The 21,076-nt window shown below is 35.5% G+C and overlaps 1 protein-coding gene across 2 annotated transcripts in view; it reads left to right on the top strand.

Moving 5' to 3' along the window:
* Positions 1-21,076, top strand: part of TDRD3 (tudor domain containing 3) — a 108,859-nt gene that overhangs the window by 60,081 nt on the left and 27,702 nt on the right. For both annotated transcript variants that reach the window (XM_048047757.2, XM_048047758.2), the window contains exons 6-10: positions 3,071-3,142; positions 3,734-3,883; positions 4,590-4,730; positions 8,194-8,350; positions 8,728-8,853. In XM_048047757.2, the coding sequence (XP_047903714.2) occupies positions 3,071-3,142; positions 3,734-3,883; positions 4,590-4,730; positions 8,194-8,350; positions 8,728-8,853 (646 nt within the window). The remainder of the gene's footprint in view (positions 1-3,070; positions 3,143-3,733; positions 3,884-4,589; positions 4,731-8,193; positions 8,351-8,727; positions 8,854-21,076) is intronic.

The following is a 21,076-nucleotide window of genomic DNA, read 5'->3' as shown; positions in this document are numbered from 1 at the left end:
TATTGCCTATTGCTATCCCCTGAGTTCTCTGGTTCCATTTTGCAGTTTGAATAGAAGAGAACAGGTCAGTTGGAAGGGCCCTACAAAGATCCAGTCCATCCGCCTGACCACTTCAGGACTAACCAGAAGTTAAAGCATGTTAGTGAGGGCATTTTCACTCTGACAGGTGTGGGACATCAAGCACCTCTCTAGGAAGCCTGTTCCGGTGTTTGACCACCCTCTTGGTAAAGAAATTTTTCCTAATGCCCAGTCTGAACCTTCCCTGGTGCAGCTCTGCGCCATGCCCCTGCATCCTGTCCTTGGTTACATGGGGGCAAAGCTCCATCTCCGCTTTCCCAGGAAGCTGCAGAGTTCGCTAGATTTTCAATTTCTTCTCCCTGAACAGCTCACAGCATGTGGTCAAGTTTGCAGCAAGAATGTGACCATGTCAGCCGCAAAGCTATGGGTGACGAGAAATCAGTTTGGACAGGTGAACCATGGCCACTGCTAATCATAGTTCTAGCTCTATATCTGGGCTGACAACTAGATAGATAGGGCTGAAACAAGTCTATAGAAGCCAGATGCTACTTTGGTAGCACTTTCCCCATGAACTTGATGTTTCCTGTTCAGAAAGCTTTACAGAAAAGAATGGTTGACAGTAAGCAAGACTGTCAGCTCTCAAAGATATTTGAGCAAGGACGTTGCCACTCCTTGTCTAATCGTGCCAGTCAGGATTAAATGAAATACTGCACAGTGTTTGCATAAAAAGACAGAAAACTTATATTTGTGCGACTATTTCAAATTCCTTGTTTTCAAATCAATTTCTGTCTCTCCACTATGATGTCTGAGGAGCGTTAATTGGGCTTCTTGTGTAGAAGATGAAATAAATAATTTTATTTATACTTGCTTTAAAAATTAGTGCTATTAAGTCAAATAATTTTACAAAGCTTTGGGATTAAAATTATTTGTCCAGTATTAAATTATTGCCCTGATACCTGCCTGTCAGCTTATAGTTGCATTACCATTTTGTTCCATTCAGGATGATGCTTGAAATTGCTTTGGGGAGGAATCAGACTTTAGTAATAACAGACTTGCATTACAAATACTGTGTATACAGAATGAATGCAGTGTCATCACACAACAAATGCAGTTCAAGTGGAATAAGTGTTGTATTCTTTGTAGCAATAAAATTTGTTGTAAGGTAATTATTGCCTTTAAATTCCTTTCATTTTTTAAAGTGTCACCGTTTAAGTGGCAGTAAATAAAGAAGGAAGGAGTAAATGAAAAGGTTACCTTGTAATCTTTTTTCTTGATTATTTAGAAATACAAGACAATGCTCCACAGATTTCTTTAAATGAGAATTCCAAATAATCATTCCTTCATAGTGTTTTCAATGTTCTGGGGGTAATTAGGTTGTTCAAACCCCATTTGAAGGGCCAACTGATAGTGTTTTTTCTCCTTTGGTATTGTTCTAGCACCAGTGGCTTCAGGGATTAACAGAATAACGTCTGTTTCTATGGAGCCAGACTGTAGTGGCTCATGTTGTAAGGACAGCATGCATGATGCTAACCTCAGATGATGTCTGTAATGTAAGATGTCTATTGGATTTAGTCACCCTAAAGTCATTTTACAGTCAGTAGGGAAGAACAGGCAGGTTTTAAGGCGTCATGTATCTGAGGGGTGACATAATTCCTTAGCAGTCCTTGTTTGCCTTTGGCTCTAAAAAGAACCTGATGTCACTGACTCAGATACAGACATTTATGTTGTAGATGCTGTGAAAAGCTGGGTGAAATGAATCCTGCATGAAGTGCCATGTTTTACGCCCAGTCACATGGGAACAAGCTTGGCTGTAGAGGCGTTTTTTACCCTTCACCTAGAATACCTCCCTGAGGAACCAGCTTGCCCATGAAATAAATGGCTGTTGTACTGGGTGACTTCAGTTAGCAGCAACAGGAATGTACGTGTGTGCTCCAGTGATCAGCCCTTGCTTAGCTCATAATTTGAAGAAGGCACTTTTAAGTGAACTGGTGCTAAAGCAGCAAAAAATTATGATTTTTGCACTTTCAAGTGCTTTGTTTTGAATAATTTATTGAATATTTTATCAACTTTTTTTTGCTGTAGGGCGTGAAGAAAAGTTTGTTTGTTTACTTATTTTACTTTTACCCTTGGATACGTTTAATGATCATAGATGACTTCAAAAATGTTCTTTGCATATGGAATAAAAGTGGGTAACTTCAAAAGAGTGGGCCGAAAGCCTTAGCTTAGTAAAACCTTAGCCAAATTAATATCTTAGGTATTTTTTGAAATTCCCTGATAATATATGATAGTATAATGGCTAAAAGCATATATGCATTTATACTGCAGTTTCGTGATGGAGTTAAATCAATTTTACATCAGGATAATAAATGCGTATAAGTAATTCTAATAAATACGTATAAGTAACTCCTACATATAGAGTTAAGTTTAAAATATGTATTATACTGATGTATGCAATCATGCATGACTGTCACAGTGTTTTAACACACACACACAAAACAGTAAAAACAAACAGGGCAATAAGAAATGAAGATAAATGCATTATGCAAAATATATTTTAAAATCCTTTTTAACATCATTAAGGGCCTATCTTCCCTTTATCCAGTTCTGACCCAAATATATCTGTTTAGTATGAAATAACTGACACACACCATAGTGTCAGTTCCACCGAATTTCATTCTTGTGCAGGTTGTTGCTGTTGTCAGGGTTTGTAAAGAAAGAGAAACAGCGCATTGACTATGAGCAGATATTTTAAAGCAGGTCTTACAAATCCATTTCATTTTTGTTGTTGACTAACTATTTATATTATTTGAGAATGCTTGTTTTTTTTTTTTTTTCAGGTCTAGATTAGCAATTGCTGACTAGCTGTTTAGAGCATTTGAATGCCATAAATATTAATGATGATTATGCGTACTGTTATGTTATTTTTTTGTTGGATCTGGAGAACTGCTAATCAATTTAACATGTGTACTCTACTTTTCTTAAGGCCATATGAAGTGTCCAACTTGGCACAGTGTTCTGTTTCCATGACTGATGCAACAATTTTCTTTTACAGAGTTTAGCAAAACACAATAGGAGTAATATTGGAACGGAAGGTGGCCCTCCCCCTTTTGTGCCTTTTGGGCAGGTATAGTATATTTCTTTGTCATTCAGCTGTAACCTACAAGTTACAGCCATGATAGCTCATAAAACATTTCATAAAAAATCTGTATTATGATATCTAGGGAGAGGTAGTTCCATTTAAATATAGGCTGTCAAAACACATTTAGATCATGATGATCTGGATACAAAAAAAGACTTTGTTTAAAGAGGAGGTGCTGGGTAGGGGGGCGTAGGTTTTGATCTTGTCATTTCATTATGCCAATTTATATTTAATATTTTTCTCTCAATTTCAAACTTAAAATTCTGTTGTGTGGGACCTCTGATTTTTCCTACAATGTCTTGAAGGCACCAACATATACTCTTAAATGACAAAGGTATTTACGAGAATCATATTAGCTACATCATGAAATAAGCTGGAAGTGTACAAGTGATTCTTTTTGGCATCTCTGGTGGACCAGAGTTGCTTGCAGCAAAGGTAGCTATAGCTAGCACTGAGTGTACGTGTTTGTGTTTGTATTCTTTAAAGCTGTGCTAGCATTACTTTGTTGTTTGTTTTCTTTTTCTGCAAATGAAAGTAGACAGACAAGTTAATTAAATCTTTATTTTGTGTTACCAGAAATGTGTGTCTCATGTACAAGTCGACAGTAGAGAGCTTGATCGGAGAAAGACTCTGCAAATGACAAATACTGTAAAACCTGCTGCTGACAACGATGAATTTGAAAAGCAGAGAACAGCTGCCATTGCAGAAGTAGCAAAGAGCAAGGAGGTTAGAATGCATGTGTTGCAGCATTTTACTTCCTGTAATTGATCTTTTCTTGTTAGTTTAACTCTCTTAACTGACAAATACTTTCTGATGTTTGCCTTCTTAAAATTCTGTTAATGTATTTTCTTGAAAATATGAATCAAAAATGGAGAGTCCTTTTGGACTGAGTATATTTTTATTTGAATAAAGCTAATAAATGCATCATAATGTTTTATTGTAGCTATAATTTTGATTTGATAGCCCTATTAAAATGATTTTTGCTATTCAGCTAACAAGATCAAAGTGGGAAGTAGAGGTTACTAATATTCATTTACTTTTTTCATTTCTGAAAACCCCAAGATTCTTTCTGTTCAGCCTGGTAAAACAGCTAGGAAGTTTTCGTTCTAATGTGTCTGGTTTTTATGCCCCCTGTTGGTTTTCCATTTTAGGAAATGGAAATTATGATTTGCTTGGTAACTCATAAAAACTAGAATTATATATACATGTTTTACAGCCTCATTTGGTCAAAAGAGAAAAAACGTTGAAGTCCTACTTAATAAATTCATCATTTTTTGTGTGTCTAAGTGCTTTATTTGTTGATGCAAAGCATAATCATAAAAAAAAAAATACAGCTGCTTCGAATTTATTGCAGTTCTTGTACTAGCTAAATATTAAGGCTTATTTTCATAAGTTCAGTTTACTGAAATGTTATTTTTATGCTTATCTAAAGACCAAGACATTTGGAGGAGGTGGTGGTAGTAGCAGAAGTAATCTCAGTGTGAATGCTGGAGGGAATCGAAACAGGGAGCTGTTCCAGAAAGAGAAGATAACAAAACCTGAGGGAAAGAATGAAGGAGTCTACAGAGAACTGGTAAGGTGTAAGATTTAATAGTAACTTTAAATATGCATACGATTAAAAAACAAAACTAACAAAAATAAAAGACCCTTTTTTAAGGGGTTTTCATTTAAATTTATTTTGAAGTTTTTTTAGAACAGTTAGCATGCTTTTGTACCTTACTGAGATGGGCATGAGGTTCAATGCGGTTTTTGTAAAATTTTAATGTCCTAGTATCCAGTAAAAATTAAAACCTCACAAAAGAAGAGTAGTACTATGTGTGGTATAGATCATTGCAGTCTAGTTTTATTTTCTTCTTGAAATAAGCTCAACAGTTTTTCATGTCAACATTTATTAATTTGTTTTAGGCAGGAAGACTTTCATCCTTTGATTTCAACATGTCAAATGATATTTTAATGCAGATTTTCTTCTGAATTAATTTAATATTTATTTTAAGAATCCATTCATTTGACATTGAGAAAACTACATGGTACTTGTGATATTTAAAATACCAACTAGAAATACTTTTCTAGTGACAATATGCCATGCTGACGTAGTCACAAATGATGTTATATTTTGAGTAAAGTGGGTTACCATTGGAGAACCTGAACTGTTCCTCCTAATTTAAAATATCACATTCCAGTGTATTTCATAACTTTATGCTAAATGTGAAGAGTTCTTTTGATTCGCATTGAATTAATTGGGTATAAGATTGGCAGTCATGGAAGTTTATTCTGCTCACTTCAGCAATCTGAAAGTTTGATGGGAGAAGTCTTTGTTATAAAAAACTCAGGATAGAGATTTGTAAGCACACAGTAACAATGAATGATTCTGATTTGAGTGATGAAAGCAGACTGACTGAAAGATGTTTCTCAAGATAATAATCCAGTAAACTAGTATTATAATATTGACAATAAATTTCAGCTATTTGTTGTTAAATGTTTTCCACTTTACTCACTTTTACCAAAGATCTAACAGCCAAAAGACAATTAGGAACATTAACTATCTGTTATAATTTTGATTGTGTCATAGGTGCCATCTCCTTGCAACAAGGAGAGCTTCTAGCAGCGCTACTTTCAGCACTGTGCTCAGAAATATATAGGCATATATAGAATTGTAGAAACATGGACCTTGAGGCTTCATTTAGTCATCCCTCTACCTAATATATACCTTGTCATTCTTGACAATTGTGTCTACCTAAAAAAAAAAAAAAATATTTAAAAACAAACACCACCCTGTGGTGGTTTTCCTCAGCTGGTCAGCTGAGCTCCACCATAACCACGCTCTCACTCCCCCTCCTCAAAGGAAAAGGGGTAGAAAATAGGATGGAAAGGGCTCAAGGGTTGGGATAAGGACAGGGGGATAACTCAGCAATTATCGTCACAGGCAAAACAGACACAGCATAGGGGAGATTAATGTTGTTACCTATTGCTAACAGGCTAGAGCAGTGGGAAACCCATGGGCTGCAGGGGGACAGCCTGCTCCACCAGGGGCCTCTCCACAGGCCGCAGGGGAACTTCTGCTGCGTGCCTGGAGGGCCTCCTGCTGCACTGACCTTGGTGTCTGCAGGACTGCTTCTCTCTACATTTTCTCAGTCTTCTCTCTGAGCTGCTGTTGCGCAACCATTTTCACCCTTTCTTAAATATGTTCTCACAGAGGTGCAACCAGTGTGGCTAATAGGCTTAGCTCCAGCGAGCAGCAAGTCCCAGCTTTTGGAGCCGGCTGAAGCTGGCTCTTGTCTAACATGGGACAGCTTCTGGATTCTGTGGCCTCCCATTACCAAAACCGTGCAGTTTAAACCCAATACACCATCCCAGTTAAATTGGGCAATACTTATGTTTAAAATACTGTTTTCTGTTTTTGTTTGTTTGTTTGTTTGTTTCTGTGAACTGCAAGAAATTTGCCTTACTTTGAACTGTAATATGGCTGTACTTCCAACTTATGGAAACTTAATATTGTCATTTAACATATCTTGATGCTGTTTAGAAGAAGCAGATATGAACCCGCTAAGTCTAGTTAGAAAACCACCTTCAGTTATAAACGAGGTTAGAGCTTAAAACAGTCGATAATGGATCTGTTTTATCTCTTTAGAATCGTGATACGAAATCGGTTTGATTGTTGTCTTTATATAAACTGTTGACTTGTGTGTTATCTAGAAAGAATAAAGGTTTCTATTCCATCTGTGTTACCTTATGAGAAACCTGAAGTACTGTATCTTTATTTACAAAGCAAGAACCAAAGAAGTAGTTTCTGCTTTTTCTTTCTAAACAGTAAATTGTGCAGGTCAATCCTCCTCCTCTCTTAATAGTACTACAAACAGGGTATGTTCTATAATTTTCTTTGCCTTTTCAGTTTTGTATAAGAGAACCTGCAGGATCTGTACTGTGTAAATGGAGTTGAAGGGAAAGTTTTTGACATCCAAGGATAGTTCAGATATAACCTCCTTTCACAAAAGCTCTTTGTATTTGAGAAGTCTTTCCTTTGGGTTTCAAGCTGTAACCTATTCAAGAGGTTTTTTTTTTTTATCCACAGCTGATAGTACAGGTACTGTATTCGCAGGTCCTCGTTTCTTGCTGGTCTTTGATGAATATAGCTGTCGTGTACAGAATTTCCACTACTGAAAGGAGGTGATACAGAGTAAGCTAGAAGTTCTCTCCTTGTTCAAAGCAACTACTTAACTGCAAGAGGGAGAAGAGTGAAGCAGGCTTGTTGATGCAGTAGCACCAGTAATTATCTCTCTTGGACCCTTGTTCCCATGCAGAGAAGTCTTGCAGAATGACCCAGATGAGGAAGCATTATACTCTATTATTAAAAATAAGATGTTATTTAGGCAACTGAAAGTTAAATTCAAGTGGGATGATGATTCTGTGTAGACATTGATACTGTGTTTTAGTCCACTGGACTTTAAAGACCTTTTTAATTGCTATTCATTCAGTTATTCAATCTGCGGACATTTGATCAAAGAATATTGTTAAATTTGGGTATTAAGAAGGGTACATGAAAGCATTGGAGGATGAAGGGTACATAGCCAAGCATATAAGGATTTTACCCAAGCTCTGCAAAGTCATGTCTTGCTCATTTACAGTAATTTTTGGATAGTAAAATGTAGTTTTGAAAGTTATTTGAGTTGTTATCTCCTGGCTCACTGAAGTCTAGTTTTTATACTAGTATTGCTTTGAGAGATTCCTTTTACATTGAGTGAAGAACGTAAAATTTGTACAGTGAAGAAAGAAGTACAAAAGAGGAATTTCTGCTTGACACCACCTAATAGTACAACCACAAAGTCAGTGAATTAAACACAAATCATTGAAAAAAATCTCTACTAGCTGGTTGTTTAGAACTAGGAGAGCTTGTCTGTGAATATAATATGTAAATCTGAAAAGTTTATCAATGAAATACGAAAAAGTGTTTCCATTAATGTAAGATTAAAGTCAAATCTAGTGTTTTTGTGTAGAGTCTCTGTTGTAATTTGTGATAATTTATGTGTGTATCTTTCCAGGTGGATGAAAAGGCTCTAAAACACATAACAGAGATGGGTTTCAGCAAAGAAGCAGCAAGACAGGCACTTATGGATAACAGTAACAATCTAGAGGCAGCATTAAATTTTCTTCTGAACAGTAGCAAACAGAAACCCCTTCAGGGACCACCACCTAGAGGTATAACTTGAAAATAAATGCTTCAAAACAAAGCGTTCATGAGCAAAAGAATTTGTTTACAGTGCATTACTAATGTAGTTATATAAGGTATATTTACATATTTGTTTTCCTGCAAGTTAGAATGCATTGCAAACCTGAGAGAAAATACTTAAAAAAGAGTTATGTATTATGTCCTTTTCAGAATCTTTGAATTTGAAATCACAGATTTAAATATCCTTACATGGAAAATATCTGCATCTATTTTGTCAGTGATAGTTTTTGTTTTTAAGATAGGGAATACAGACATTTTATAATTTAAGTATAATAATTTTAAAAAGTGTAGATACATTTTTTTCCTCCTCCCTCACCCCCCAAGTAACTTGTTTTAACCCTTACAGGTAAAGGAAAGGGCCGAGGCCGAATAAGACCTGAAGATGAAGAAGAGCTAGGAAATGCCAGACCGTCTGCGCCAAGCACATTGTTTGATTTCTTAGAATCCAAAATGGGTACTCTAACAGTAGAGGGTAAGTTATTGAAATTGATGCATCTGGAACTAATATTGGGCAGAGTTGGTGGCATTCTTTTTTCTAACTTGGTCATTTAGAAGGTGGCTCCTAGAAATTCTGCTACAGTCAGTAGTAAAAACCAGAGTGCTAGAGAGCTTTTCCTCTCCTTTGAAAAAAGGTCAAATAAATTCCGCTGTGGTAGTTCGTATTTCTCTCTTGGCTGTCAAAAGCCAAGAGTAAAACAAGTAATCATCTAAGCTGTTTGTTTCAGGCTTAGATGTTTAGAAGTTAGTAATTTTGAAATTAGGTGGGATGAATCCCATTTATCAAATCGAATTTGATGAAGGCACTTGCAACTTTAATGGGCTTTTCTTTGTGTTCAAACTTAAAAGGAAAAACTGGTAACACCAATCTTCCTTCCTGAGCTTATAAACAACACATTCTGTGTGGCACTCAGTTTAAAGTTCAGTAATAGTAGTAAGTTCAATTGTTTTTGTATTCCCTCTGTCTGACAATCAAAGAAAACAAAACTCCACCTTTTTGCTATTAAACTATTAAGCAGCCATTTTCGCATGGTTTTCATGTTTAATAACTGTGGGGACTGAAGAAAAGGAAGGAATATAGGAAGAAGGAAGCCAAATTATCTCTAAGATTTAGTGCAGAAGACCTGGGCTTTTACTTTAATGTCTTTTTTCTTCTTAAGAAGCCATACACGAATGTAGTCTATGAATCAGGACATCTGTTTATGTCTAAATTGTTCTATACTTTGGAAGCTTTAACAGACAGATGCATTAAAAGAAAAAAAGCTGAATTTTCATACCTCTTGAGGTCTCTAGAGGCTGCTGTAATATTAAAGTACAACTCACAGTAAGCTGAGTAATAAAAGGAGATAATTTGTTATTTTGTGTATGACTTTGGAGATGTTTCAGTAGGCAGTGTGAAATGAAAATGTCTGCTTCCATTATTTAACATGAAGTTTTGTGATGGAGTTGTAATTTTTTTCTCCCTATCAAATAACTCTTTCCTAAAGGTTGAAATAAATGTTGTATTATTTTGTATGAACCGTAGTTTTCTAATGAAGGAGATTACTTAGGGAGTCTCAGCATTTATATATACAATGATTTCAAATTGAGTTCTGATATAGTCTTTGTTATCTGTTAATAACGCTTTGTTTACTTTCACTGGATTAAAAAAAAAAAGTGGAAAATAGGCATGTAGTAAAAGAAGATGAAAACTGAACAAAAGGTGGTGGTCATGGAAAAACTAGAAAGAAAATACGTAATGGTGGAAACACTTTTTAGTTCTATTTTCCTATTGTAGTGATTCCTAATTCATTTTTTGAATACTGTCCTAGAAGATTTCTTTAAAAATGTGTAATATCTGTTCCTGTTTTTCCCTACACCTGATAAATGGGCAAGATGTAATGTTTAAGGGGTGATTCAAAATTTCAGAAATAGTTAAAGACACAGACGTGAGAAATGTTAGCAAAAATGGCAGAATTTTATAAATGACAGATATACAGTAAATGTCAATATAATAACTTTATCTTCCAACTCGCCTAAGTCATGTTTCCAATTCTAATGAAAAAAATTAGTAAGAGCTGTGTTCTACCTGGGAACTTCTAAATGGCCATTGATAATATTAATGGACTTCCTATATTGTCTTTTCATCTACTTGTAATTTAAAGCTGTTAGTTGCCTTTTTTTCTGGAAGAAGCCAGGCTGTATACAGCAAGCATTCTGTCAATAACTGAAAATGAAGTGCATGCAGTCAAAACCATCTCACTGATTAAAAGCTGTTAAAATTGTGAGAGAATAAGCAGAGGCACTTAATGTCCTTAAAGGATGAGAGTATGATAAAATCAGTATGGACAGAATATATTAAATATTTAGGGAAATTCAGCCTTCAGGTCCAATTCAACTAGCTTACTCTTCACAGCTGTTGAAACATTTCTGTATGGATTTCTGGTTTCTTACACCATAGATTTAGAAGTGCTTTCTTTAATCAAATTTCATATATTGCCTTTTTAAAAGGGGCATGCTGCTGCTTTTCACCAGTATCTCCAGTAATTTCTGGCAAGGCGTGACTTCTGTCTGAAAAGAAATGACATGATATATTGGAATTTGCAGAAGTTATGATGAAGGACAAGTAACTCTGTAATAACAAATACATGAAAAAGTAATCTAGTCTTATACAGGGCCAGCTGGTGGATAGTTAATTTGTATTGGACAGATGAATTGCCGAATTCTGGGAGGAAACCAGTGAATTTATGAAGCATTAATTTATCCAACTGACTTTTGAAAGTATATAGTTATATATAGGTGCGTGTATATAAAAGTATATATACAAGTGCAGTTATTGTAGATACGTATGATGTCTAAGGTAGAGTGGACAACAGATGTTTTGAGTTTAGAGATGTTGATGTTAAATTTTTGGTGTAAAGTTTAAAGCTGTTAGCTGTTAAATGTATGCAGAAAACTGCAAACAAGGAAAAGGGACATAAAAGCATGTAAAATTAAAGAACAGTTACATGTCGATGCTGAAACATACTTGGGTATGTTGACAGGCTTGTTGCTACAGTTCCCAATATATGTCTTAAGAGAGTTCTGCTGACATACTTCTAGCATGAGACCGTTGTTGATTTGCAAATGAAGACCTGAGTTCTGCTTTTTTTGGTAAATCAAACAATATGGATTCTCTTTGAGTAGAAATTTGACCTATGCTATTGATTTTAAAATAATAGCAATAATAATAATAAATCAGTTTTCTGTACTTGCTCTTAATCTGGCACTAGTACCATAGTGGAAACATAAAAAGATTCAGAACTCCTGAAGCAAGGAAGCTTTTCTTAGAGCTTGGAAATTCTTCAAATGAAAAATATGTTCACAAGTCAAAAGCAACGTTTAAATGAAACGGAAGTTTATATAATCTTTTTAGAAATGAATGGTGCTCTTTGGTAGGTTGATTTGGAGCCATCTGTAATCTCTGTGGCCGAGACTGTATGGCTACAATTTATAAGTAAAGGACATTTTTTGTAATTTACCAGTAGAAATATTTTTTCTCTAAGGTATATACACTGATTAAAGTTAATGAGGTTGCATGTACACTGAAAGAGGCACTTAATTTGTATGTGAAATGGCTTTTCCATTTAGCGTGGATGCAAATTACTGAAATGTTGCCGTGTTTGAGATTTGCTGCAAAAAGCATGAACAGCCATAAAATCAGTAGGCACCTGCACCTGAAAGACAAGCAGAACATCACTGCTTTGGTTAGTTGAATCAGAGAACTTTTTGTAGAATGTGTTATTTTTGTAGTTTGTGTGTATTAAAATGTGTAAAATATTCATCTTTTTGTACAGCAGTGAATTTATGGTTAGTTGTTAATTGTGTATTTGTATTTAAGAATAATTATTGAGTTAGAAATGAAAACTTGAAGCTGTGTAGACTGACATGATCACATTTTCAAAAGCATGTATGGGGAATTAGGCTTGAGATCTGTTTTTGGCAACTCATTTTGTTTACCAAAGATGAATTAGATTTCTACAATAAATAGAAATAGAAACAGTGGTAGTATTTTTTTCTTTCTCATTACACAAATTGATTTTCCTTGGATAAGTTTTGTGTTTATCTTATCCAAGAGATTAGAGAGAAGATATTTTGAGAGAAGACTTTTATGTGTGGCTGAAGACATTTAAAGGAAAAATAATAGATATAATCCCTGTGGGTTGTAAGCCTTTCTTATTGTCAGTAATTTAACGGTAAGTAAGTAATAGTATTTTAGCAAGAACTATGAAAGGAGCGAATTGCTTGTTTTAAAATGATATTGCTGACTGATAGTATTTGCTTAGCAGGAGTTTTATGATTCTTTGGATTTGGCACATATGTAGGCTATGTTCTGTGGTGTATTAAAGCATACTCGGTTTTGATTAGAAAAAATGCCTACAGTAGCATATATACTTTGGTTTATAATCTCCATTTATGTGTTTTAAGCATAAATACACTCTACTTTTGTGTAATTTTTTCCTCTTAACTAAAAATAAGATGTTTTCATAAACATTGTAGGAAGAAAAATATAATTCTGCAGAAACTTCTTAGACTTCAAGCTCACTTGCCAAAAATGTAACACATTTTGTAACATGGCATGCAGGTTTTTTTTAAACACTTGTAAAAAGCATTTTATGAATTATAATTTTTTAATGTGGTGTCCTTCTCCTGAGGTCATGCTGTTCTGAAAAAAAAAAAACTTGATACCATTTTTGAAGTTTAAAACATGTTCTGATTATTTTTGAAAAAAAAAAAAGCCTTTTTTCCTTTCTGAAGAAATAATAATCAATTTTCTTCCTGTTATTTGGAAGCCATTGGGGTGTACACCGGTTGCTCAGTTTCATTTGGTCAGTTTTTATTTTCCTTACTGAGTGTGTGAATCCCGTAGGAGTAATCCCCTGTTTTTATGCCAGATTTTAATTTATCTTGCAGACTGCCCTTCAAATGGATTTTTCAAGAAAAGCATCGGCATGTGCTGAATTACAGGTGTTTTTTTGTCTCAGAAGCCCTATTTTTCTTTGCCAAGTCTGAGGAAAACCTGTGCAGTTTGAATTCAAACATTTCTTAGAAAAACATTTATTGAACATATTACTTCTCTGCCATTTTTATGCCTCTGTTGTCATTGAAAATAATCTTATTTAAATTTTTAAAGAGTTCCTTCCAAGCTGAGATGACATGAGCATTAAGTGTGTGCAGTGTCCTGATATATATCTGGGGTGATTATACCACTCTGAATTCTTTCTTCATGCAGTGAGTGTCCAAGCATTTGCAGAAAATAGGGCGTGTATATTGCTAGCTGCTTTTTCATTTCATTTGATCCTGTAAGTTAGCAGTAGAGACATGTATCTGTTGTCCCTGCCTGTGGCAGGGAGTTTGGAATTCGATGATCCTTAAAGTCCCTTTCAGCCCAAACCATTCTGGGATTCAATCTTTCCTTGGTATTAAAAAAGTAAGAGTAGTAGAAGATGCCTTGGAGGAACTGCTAGAAACAACATGTAACATTACATTGCCAGGAATGGATCCCTTTGTTGATTTTCTGCAAAGCAGCTGTACTAAGGAAGGCCCAGGCAGGCAGGTTTTGCTGTGTTTATACACTGTCATACAACTTCCACTGAATTTAAAAAGTTAATTGTTCTGCAGTATTTCTGGTGCGTGGCTGTCCAATATGGTCTCTAAAAGCCCAGTTTGTTTTTTAGATGTTGATAGAGGTTCTTTGTTTAGGGACAGTGCTTTTGTATGTGGGTGTGCACTACTACCGTTACACTAAAGCATATGTTCAGGAGCATATGATTACCTGGAATGGCCACATTTATCATCATCACAGGTGTTAGGCTTCTGTATCTTTCAGGCGGATTTAAGTTCCTTCTAACTGATGGAGTGTCTGTACAGAAGCAAAAACAAAAGGCAGTTTTCCTGAACTGGGATAAATATTTTTAATTCTATGCTGTACCATGTTTTCTTCAAAAATGGCTTATTTGATCTAGGGAGAAATTGTCTAAAAAGAGGAATGGTTTCTTTTCAAGCACGGAGAGGATTGATTTGATCTTCTCTGTGCATCTCTCTGTGCTTTTCTTACCTTGCGTTTCTAATTCCATCTGAAACCTCAGTACTTCCTGCTCATTGTTGAGAATTTCTAAAATCATTTCTGAATTATCAGTAACCAAGCTAGGTGCTTCTGTTTGTGAGCAGGTACTGCAAACCAGTTGCTCGATTTGTTATCGTTGATTTGGTAGCTTTGCCTACTTGGATTTAGACCAAGCAGAAAAATACTTACAAATCAAAATAGTTTTGTATTTTGCTTGCTTATTTAACCTGCACAAATTAATTAAAATAAGGTGTATCAGATCTTTTGCACTCTGATATCCTGTGTTTTTGATGTCTTCCCATTTTTTTTACAGAAATATTATTTTTAAGCTATTGTAGCTGTCAAAAGCTACAACTAAATGTCTGACTCTTGCATGATCTGCTAATTTATTAATTGTAAAACATAGTGTTTAGGAAACATGCTTCATTTAAGTGAAATGCAAGGAATTCTTTAAAAAAAGCTTCTACTGCAGATCTATTTATTGTTTATTTTTAACAGAGTGATTGGTGCCACCTGTGAAAAACTTTGTGTTGAAGTTAACTAGCTTGAGTTTTGTGTGGACAGAGAAACCTGATGACTGTGAGAGATTTAAAAAAAAAAAAAAAAGGTAGACAAAATTGCTGGAAACCAGCTTTCTTTGCGTGTACTTAAATTATTTCTGCTACTGAACACAAAGATTTTTCCATTAATCTTCTTCCTGTTTTTCTTTGGTTACAAAGAACAGTTCATCCGTCTCTGCCAGCTTAAATAGGTAAACACGGGAATTTCAGGGGGAACAAAACAGTGCCAAGAGCTCTGACTGTAGAATTAAGGAAGACTGGACAAAGTGTTGAGGACCAGGCATATTTTCAATACTGTATCTTTCTTTGGTTCTTGAGGACAGAGAACAAGCTGGTGTTTCTGCCTGCTAAAAACCAAAAGTCACAAAAGAAACTTCTGGCAGACACACCTACACCTTTGAGTGATTCAAGAAAAGATTAACTTTGAAATTATTTTTTATCATTAGTTGGTATAGTTAGTGATAAACATAATGTTTTTGGTCATATCATTGACCCAGGCCAAAACATTTTCAGTTTCAGATTGAAGAGGCAATTCTGCGCAGTCTTCCCAAGGGACATGCTATGCTTGGTGTGGACGTTTCATGCTCCTGCTGTTAAAATGAATCTCCTATGCAGCAAATAATAATGGGATGACAGAAAAAGCAAGCTAGAGGTGGCACATCTGTCTATTCTTTTAATAAAGACTCTTTAGGAGGTGGGAGCAAGTCATAGGCTGTAGTCTCTGTTTCTTGAGGCAACAGTTAGGCTTTGACTGAAATACAAATTTAAACATGCAGTTGGGATTTAAAGGTGGTGGAATAATTTTATTCCAAGGTTAATTGCTTCAGCAATTAAGATCAGCATGTAGAAAGAGAAAATCAATCTTTTTTCTAATCTGATTTTTCTGTGCTTAGCTTCTAACTGTCGTATAATGATACGCCTTTCTTGTTACAGAGAGCTTTCAAAATTTGTTTTCCTAATAGGCATTTATAAAACATAATTGACTTGTATGTTATCCATCAGTTGTATTAGCTCTGTGTGGATTGAGCTTTCCTAGTTTCTCATTAAAGGCCTTATTCTTCCAGACTGCTTTTTTTCTTTTCCAAGCAAACTCATTTATCAGTTCTCTTCTTCAGATATGCATTCTATAATTGCAGACAATACTTTTTAGTGGTTTGAATGATGTTGTCTAACATCACTACCCCATGGGCTCTTGCCTTACACCAGATCTGAGCATCCCACCTAATTTAGCTGCAGTTACCCTTATGTTCTTGGCCACCAGTGTTGTCTGCAGGAGATGCATGACAAAGGAGGTGCTGACCATATAGGAGGGTTTAAAACAGATTTTTGGCACAGATTTTTTACTGTCTCATATTATTCTTAACTATTTGCTCAGAGATGTCTCAGAGGAAATACGAGTAGTGGAGAGTGAGCATTTGTCACAAGCAGCAAGACATGCACTCAAACACTTGCGGATCCAGCCCCTGAGTTCTCCAAAGGTTAAAGGCGTTTCTGTACTTTTGAATTAGAATTTCTGTCCTTTTCCTACTTAAGTGTTTTGCTTGAGATAAACCAGGATATATAGTACATAGTTTTTTTGTTTCGTTTGGTTTTTAGTATGATAACTAAATTTTTTCAGACAATTTTGGGCTGGCATATCTTATCTAATTTCAACAATCTTTTTCATGCTTTATTCCACTATACTTTATATATTTCCAAATAGTGTTTTTTAGAAAAAATATTTATCTTTATGTAATTTGATAAAACTCTTGAGTAAATTGGAGTTTACATAAGGTGTCATAATTGACATGAGGTGTGTCATTAGGGTTAATACATTAATGTAGTATTAATACATTAGGGTTAATACATTAATATGTTATTAATTTTCCTCTAATTTTTGAACCTTTTGGCTGATTTGAGGTAAAACTTGCTCTGGGAGTAAGTGTCTGAAAGATATGCTTTCATAAAGGTGTGCATAAAAATAGAATTCCCATTGGAAGGAGAAACCCAAATAATTGCCACTGGTGTGGGAAAGGCCGCTGTCTTTGAGTTTAATCACTTTATTAAACATGAGAAAATCCACAAGAGAGAGCTACAGGAAAGCGTACTTCTGAAAACCCGTTGTACATGGGGTGTTGTTGTTTAAATTGCATTGGCTGAGGTTTCCAACTGCTGCAGGTCCTGCTGGTTGCTTGTAGGTGAGAGAATATGATGGCTCTGTGCAGTCTTCACATATGAATCATCATGTATAAATGCTAAAATGAGTAAAATAACTGAGTGACAGTTTTAAGATGACTGCTACCATTTCCCCTGGGTAAATTAAAACTACCCAAGAGAAGACAAAAGCTTTGTCATTAATTTTGAAATGGAATTCTTCCAGACCGCTTCCCCAACTGCAGGTTATAATGATAATGACAGTGCTGAGGCATCTCCCTCTTTGATGGGACAGCAGACCAAATCTTGCCAAATGCCGAATTAATGTGTTTGTTACTGCTCTGTAGGAACTTTTTGGGAACTTCGGCTAATAGTTTGTTGGTGGGGCAAGAACAGGCTGAGAGAGCTGTGACTCTTCAGCCTAAGGAAGAGGAGGGGAGTCTCATCAAAGTATATAAATCCCTGAAGGAGGCTTGCAAAGAAGATGGAGCCAGGCTCTTCCTTTCAGTGGTGCTCAGTGACAGGACAAGAGGCTATGAGCACAAACTGAAACTCAGGAGGTTTCCTTTAAACATCAAGAAACACAACTATGGGAGTGACTGAGCACTGCCACAGGTTGCCCAGGGAAGTTGTGGATTCTCTCTCCTTGGAGATCTAAAAAGCCATCTGGATGTGGTCCTGGGCAAGTGCCTCTAGGTGTCCCTGCTTGAGCAGGGGGTTGAACCAGAGGACCTTTCAAGGTGCAACCTCAGCTATGCTGTGAAAATCAGCTGCTGCTACTAGCGGAGACGATATCTGAATAATTTCCTTTATCACTTCACTTCTTCTAGAATCCCTAAGATTATTTTCAGTTACTTAGTCAGACCTACTTGGTCAGACAGCCCATCTTTGTGAAGAACCTGTAATATTTTTATCTTGAGGCTTTTTCATTGACTGCTATTGACCAAGTAACGCTTACTGTCGTTTGACAGTTTTTGTTTGTAGACAGATTACTTTTGAATGTTAAGTGATAGATTAGCATGTCCTGGTAATTCAGGGCTGCTGTGTATGATGTAGCCCAGTGGGAAGCTAGTGCATTTTTACCACAATAGCTGAGTCTTCATGGAAGGCATCAGATTTTATGTATCTGGAGGTTAGAGTAGGAAAATGTCAAGTGTTCTGTGAGCAGCTTTCACATGTCACAGTAAGTAGGCCTAGAAAAAAGATGCATGTGTTCACTGTTACGAAATTGTCTAATCTTTTTTCCAGGTGACTAACATTTAGTATTATTTGAATTTTTCCATATTATTTAAAAAAACATTCTGCAACTGAAAAATCAGACGCTTTAAAGTAAACTTCTTGTTTTTGTATCATGATCACATTATGTTGGATATCAATAACTAATTTGAATGTCCACTAGTCCTACTGTTTATTAGCAATTAATATGTTAGAAATTTGCTGCTGTTAAATAAATCAGTAACATTAACATGCTGCTAAAATTTCTGTTGCCTGAAAAACAGATTATATGAACTCTTCGAGTATCTGCTTAATTTTGTGTGGAGCTATTCGTGTCAACCATTAACTACGTTACTTTTTTTTTTTTTTGTAACTATTAAACTTTTAAATCATGCTTCTTTGTGGAAGCGGGTCATAGCTTTAAATGAAACTTGTTTCTTAAAGTTCTATTTTGCAAGTAATTATTGTTAAGTAGGAAATAGCTTTTGAGTTCTGAATTATTACTTTTTAAATTATGAAGATTGTTGCTTTTCTAAAGACAAAATATGGTCTCATCTGAGAATGGTTGTAACTTTTTATTGTAAATTGGCAAATACCCTAGACGTTCCTCTGTCATTCAACTGGCCATTTTGAGGAGGCAATTTCACACTACATTGAATCAAAGTGCTGTTCAGAGATCTACTATATCCAGATTTTTTGGTGGCTAGTAAGACTACATAGTTTTGTTAAGGTGGCTAGACAATAGCTAAAATTGCTTGCTAGATGCTGTGAAATTGAACAGAAATTTCAGGGAATTTTTTCCAGCTACAACAGAATATGTGTATAGTTAATGCCTTGAGGAAAAGCTGAAAGTATGGTAATAACTGCCCTGCATGCTGTGTGATTGCCTTGCAATTGTAAGTAGTCCTTGTATGTGCTAGGTGCTGTCTGACGTGAACACCTCAGAAGAAGCAGAAAATGCTTCTTAATTGAGAAAGCAATCAAAGTTTGAAGATGAAAGATTTAAATTCTAAAATCATGCCAACCAGCAAAATATTAAAATGTCCAAACCAGTATTCAGCCTATTTCTACATTATTGTTGGAACAACTTTTCCTTGTGCCAGTGACTTTGTTTAATGAATTTCATATTGTACGATATTAAACAGTAAGATTTATAATGAAGCATTTTAGAATTTTATATACTTCTTTCTTTAATGGTGTGTACCAGCAGTAACATTCATGGCATTGGAAAGCCATGAGTACTTGAGCGTCTGATGACTTCTTAGTGTCTGCTGCTTTGTTCTGAGTGTCTGTGAAGCAGTAGGCACTCAGAAGTCATCAAGCAGTTCAGTCATTTAATCTGTAATTAACATTAGGAATACACATGAAAGTTAGTGACTGCTGCTTAAGCTGAAAATAGGAAGAGTGGAAGTGCAAGGATTTTACTACCAATTTATACCAAGAGGTGTAAATTAAGAAAGTCATGAATGGAGACTTGTGAATTAATTAGGAAGAGAAAACTTTCTAGAAGAAATTCAATTGAGAAGATTCCTGTGTATTATACAGAATTGGGAAAGTTAAACAGTGATACAGAAAAATCGCAGATAGAAATCAAACAAAAAAACAATATTTTCATGTTCCGCTTGTCAAGGATAGATAAGAGGGAGACTTTTTAACTTATAAGGAAGGATTTATTCCTAAAAAAAAAAAAAAAAAAAAAAAAAAAAACAAAAAAAAATTTAAGTGCTTCAAGATTTAAAAAATAATTTTTTAATTTTAAAAGAAATTGAACTTTTACCAAACTCTTGTTTTTTGAGTAATATAAAAATTTACATATGCATATGTAAAAAAAAAAACACAGGTTTCGATGTCAAATTTTGCAGTAAGATGTTTATTTTTATCAGGATTGTAGTCACGCTAAGCCTATTTTATGCTTACATCACTTAAACTTAATTTTAAATTGTTTTAATCAAATCTTTTTGTCATCAAAGTTAGGATATCACCGGATAAATTGTGTGTAAGTGAATATAAAACTAGATTCTGTCATGTTAGCCAATTATTTATTCAACTAAACTGATAGGATTTCTGTGAGCTTTTAATAATATGATGCTTAGGACTATCAGCTTTAAAAAAAAAAATAATACATTTTCTTGTTATTGTATAGCAAGTAATTATCAGAATAGATACATTAGTTGTCAGGTATCAGCTTTCGCTGTTTCTAGTAGTAACCTGCAAATTGAAGCTCCTATTTTCCTTCAGATAGGAGCACTCAGTCTCAGACAGCAAAGCACCTGAATGCAGCGTCCCACCGAGCCCCCACACGCACACCAGGCTAATACATGCAATACACACATGGCCGACTGCAAATAGATCAACACTGATAAGAAAACAACACCTTTACAGGCACCCACATGACCCCAAAGTGCTCAAATACAAATATGAGTCGCTCTAATGGGCTTACGTTCCCTTTCAGTCAGGCCTAAAGTCTGCTGGCGGGCCTCACACCCAGCCACCTGCATGCACACACTTACGTGGGTCTGTCCTGGCCCCCAGACCCATGGTCTCTGGTATCCAGCTCAGAGGCCTGTTGCCCAACTTGCTGTCTTGTCCAGCCTGAAGTTTGTAGGGGGTTACACAACTACTTACATAGATCTGTCCAGTGTCTGAGTCCAGATCCCTGGTCTGTCTGGTAGATGGCCTAGAGACCCACAGTCTCCCCGGTATTC

Source organism: Anser cygnoides, chromosome 1 (genome assembly GCF_040182565.1).
Source record: "Anser cygnoides isolate HZ-2024a breed goose chromosome 1, Taihu_goose_T2T_genome, whole genome shotgun sequence".
Classification (NCBI taxonomy): domain Eukaryota; kingdom Metazoa; phylum Chordata; class Aves; order Anseriformes; family Anatidae; genus Anser; species Anser cygnoides.
The sequence above is the reverse complement of the archived record's forward strand: the minus strand, read 5'-3'. Positions and strand labels throughout refer to the sequence as shown.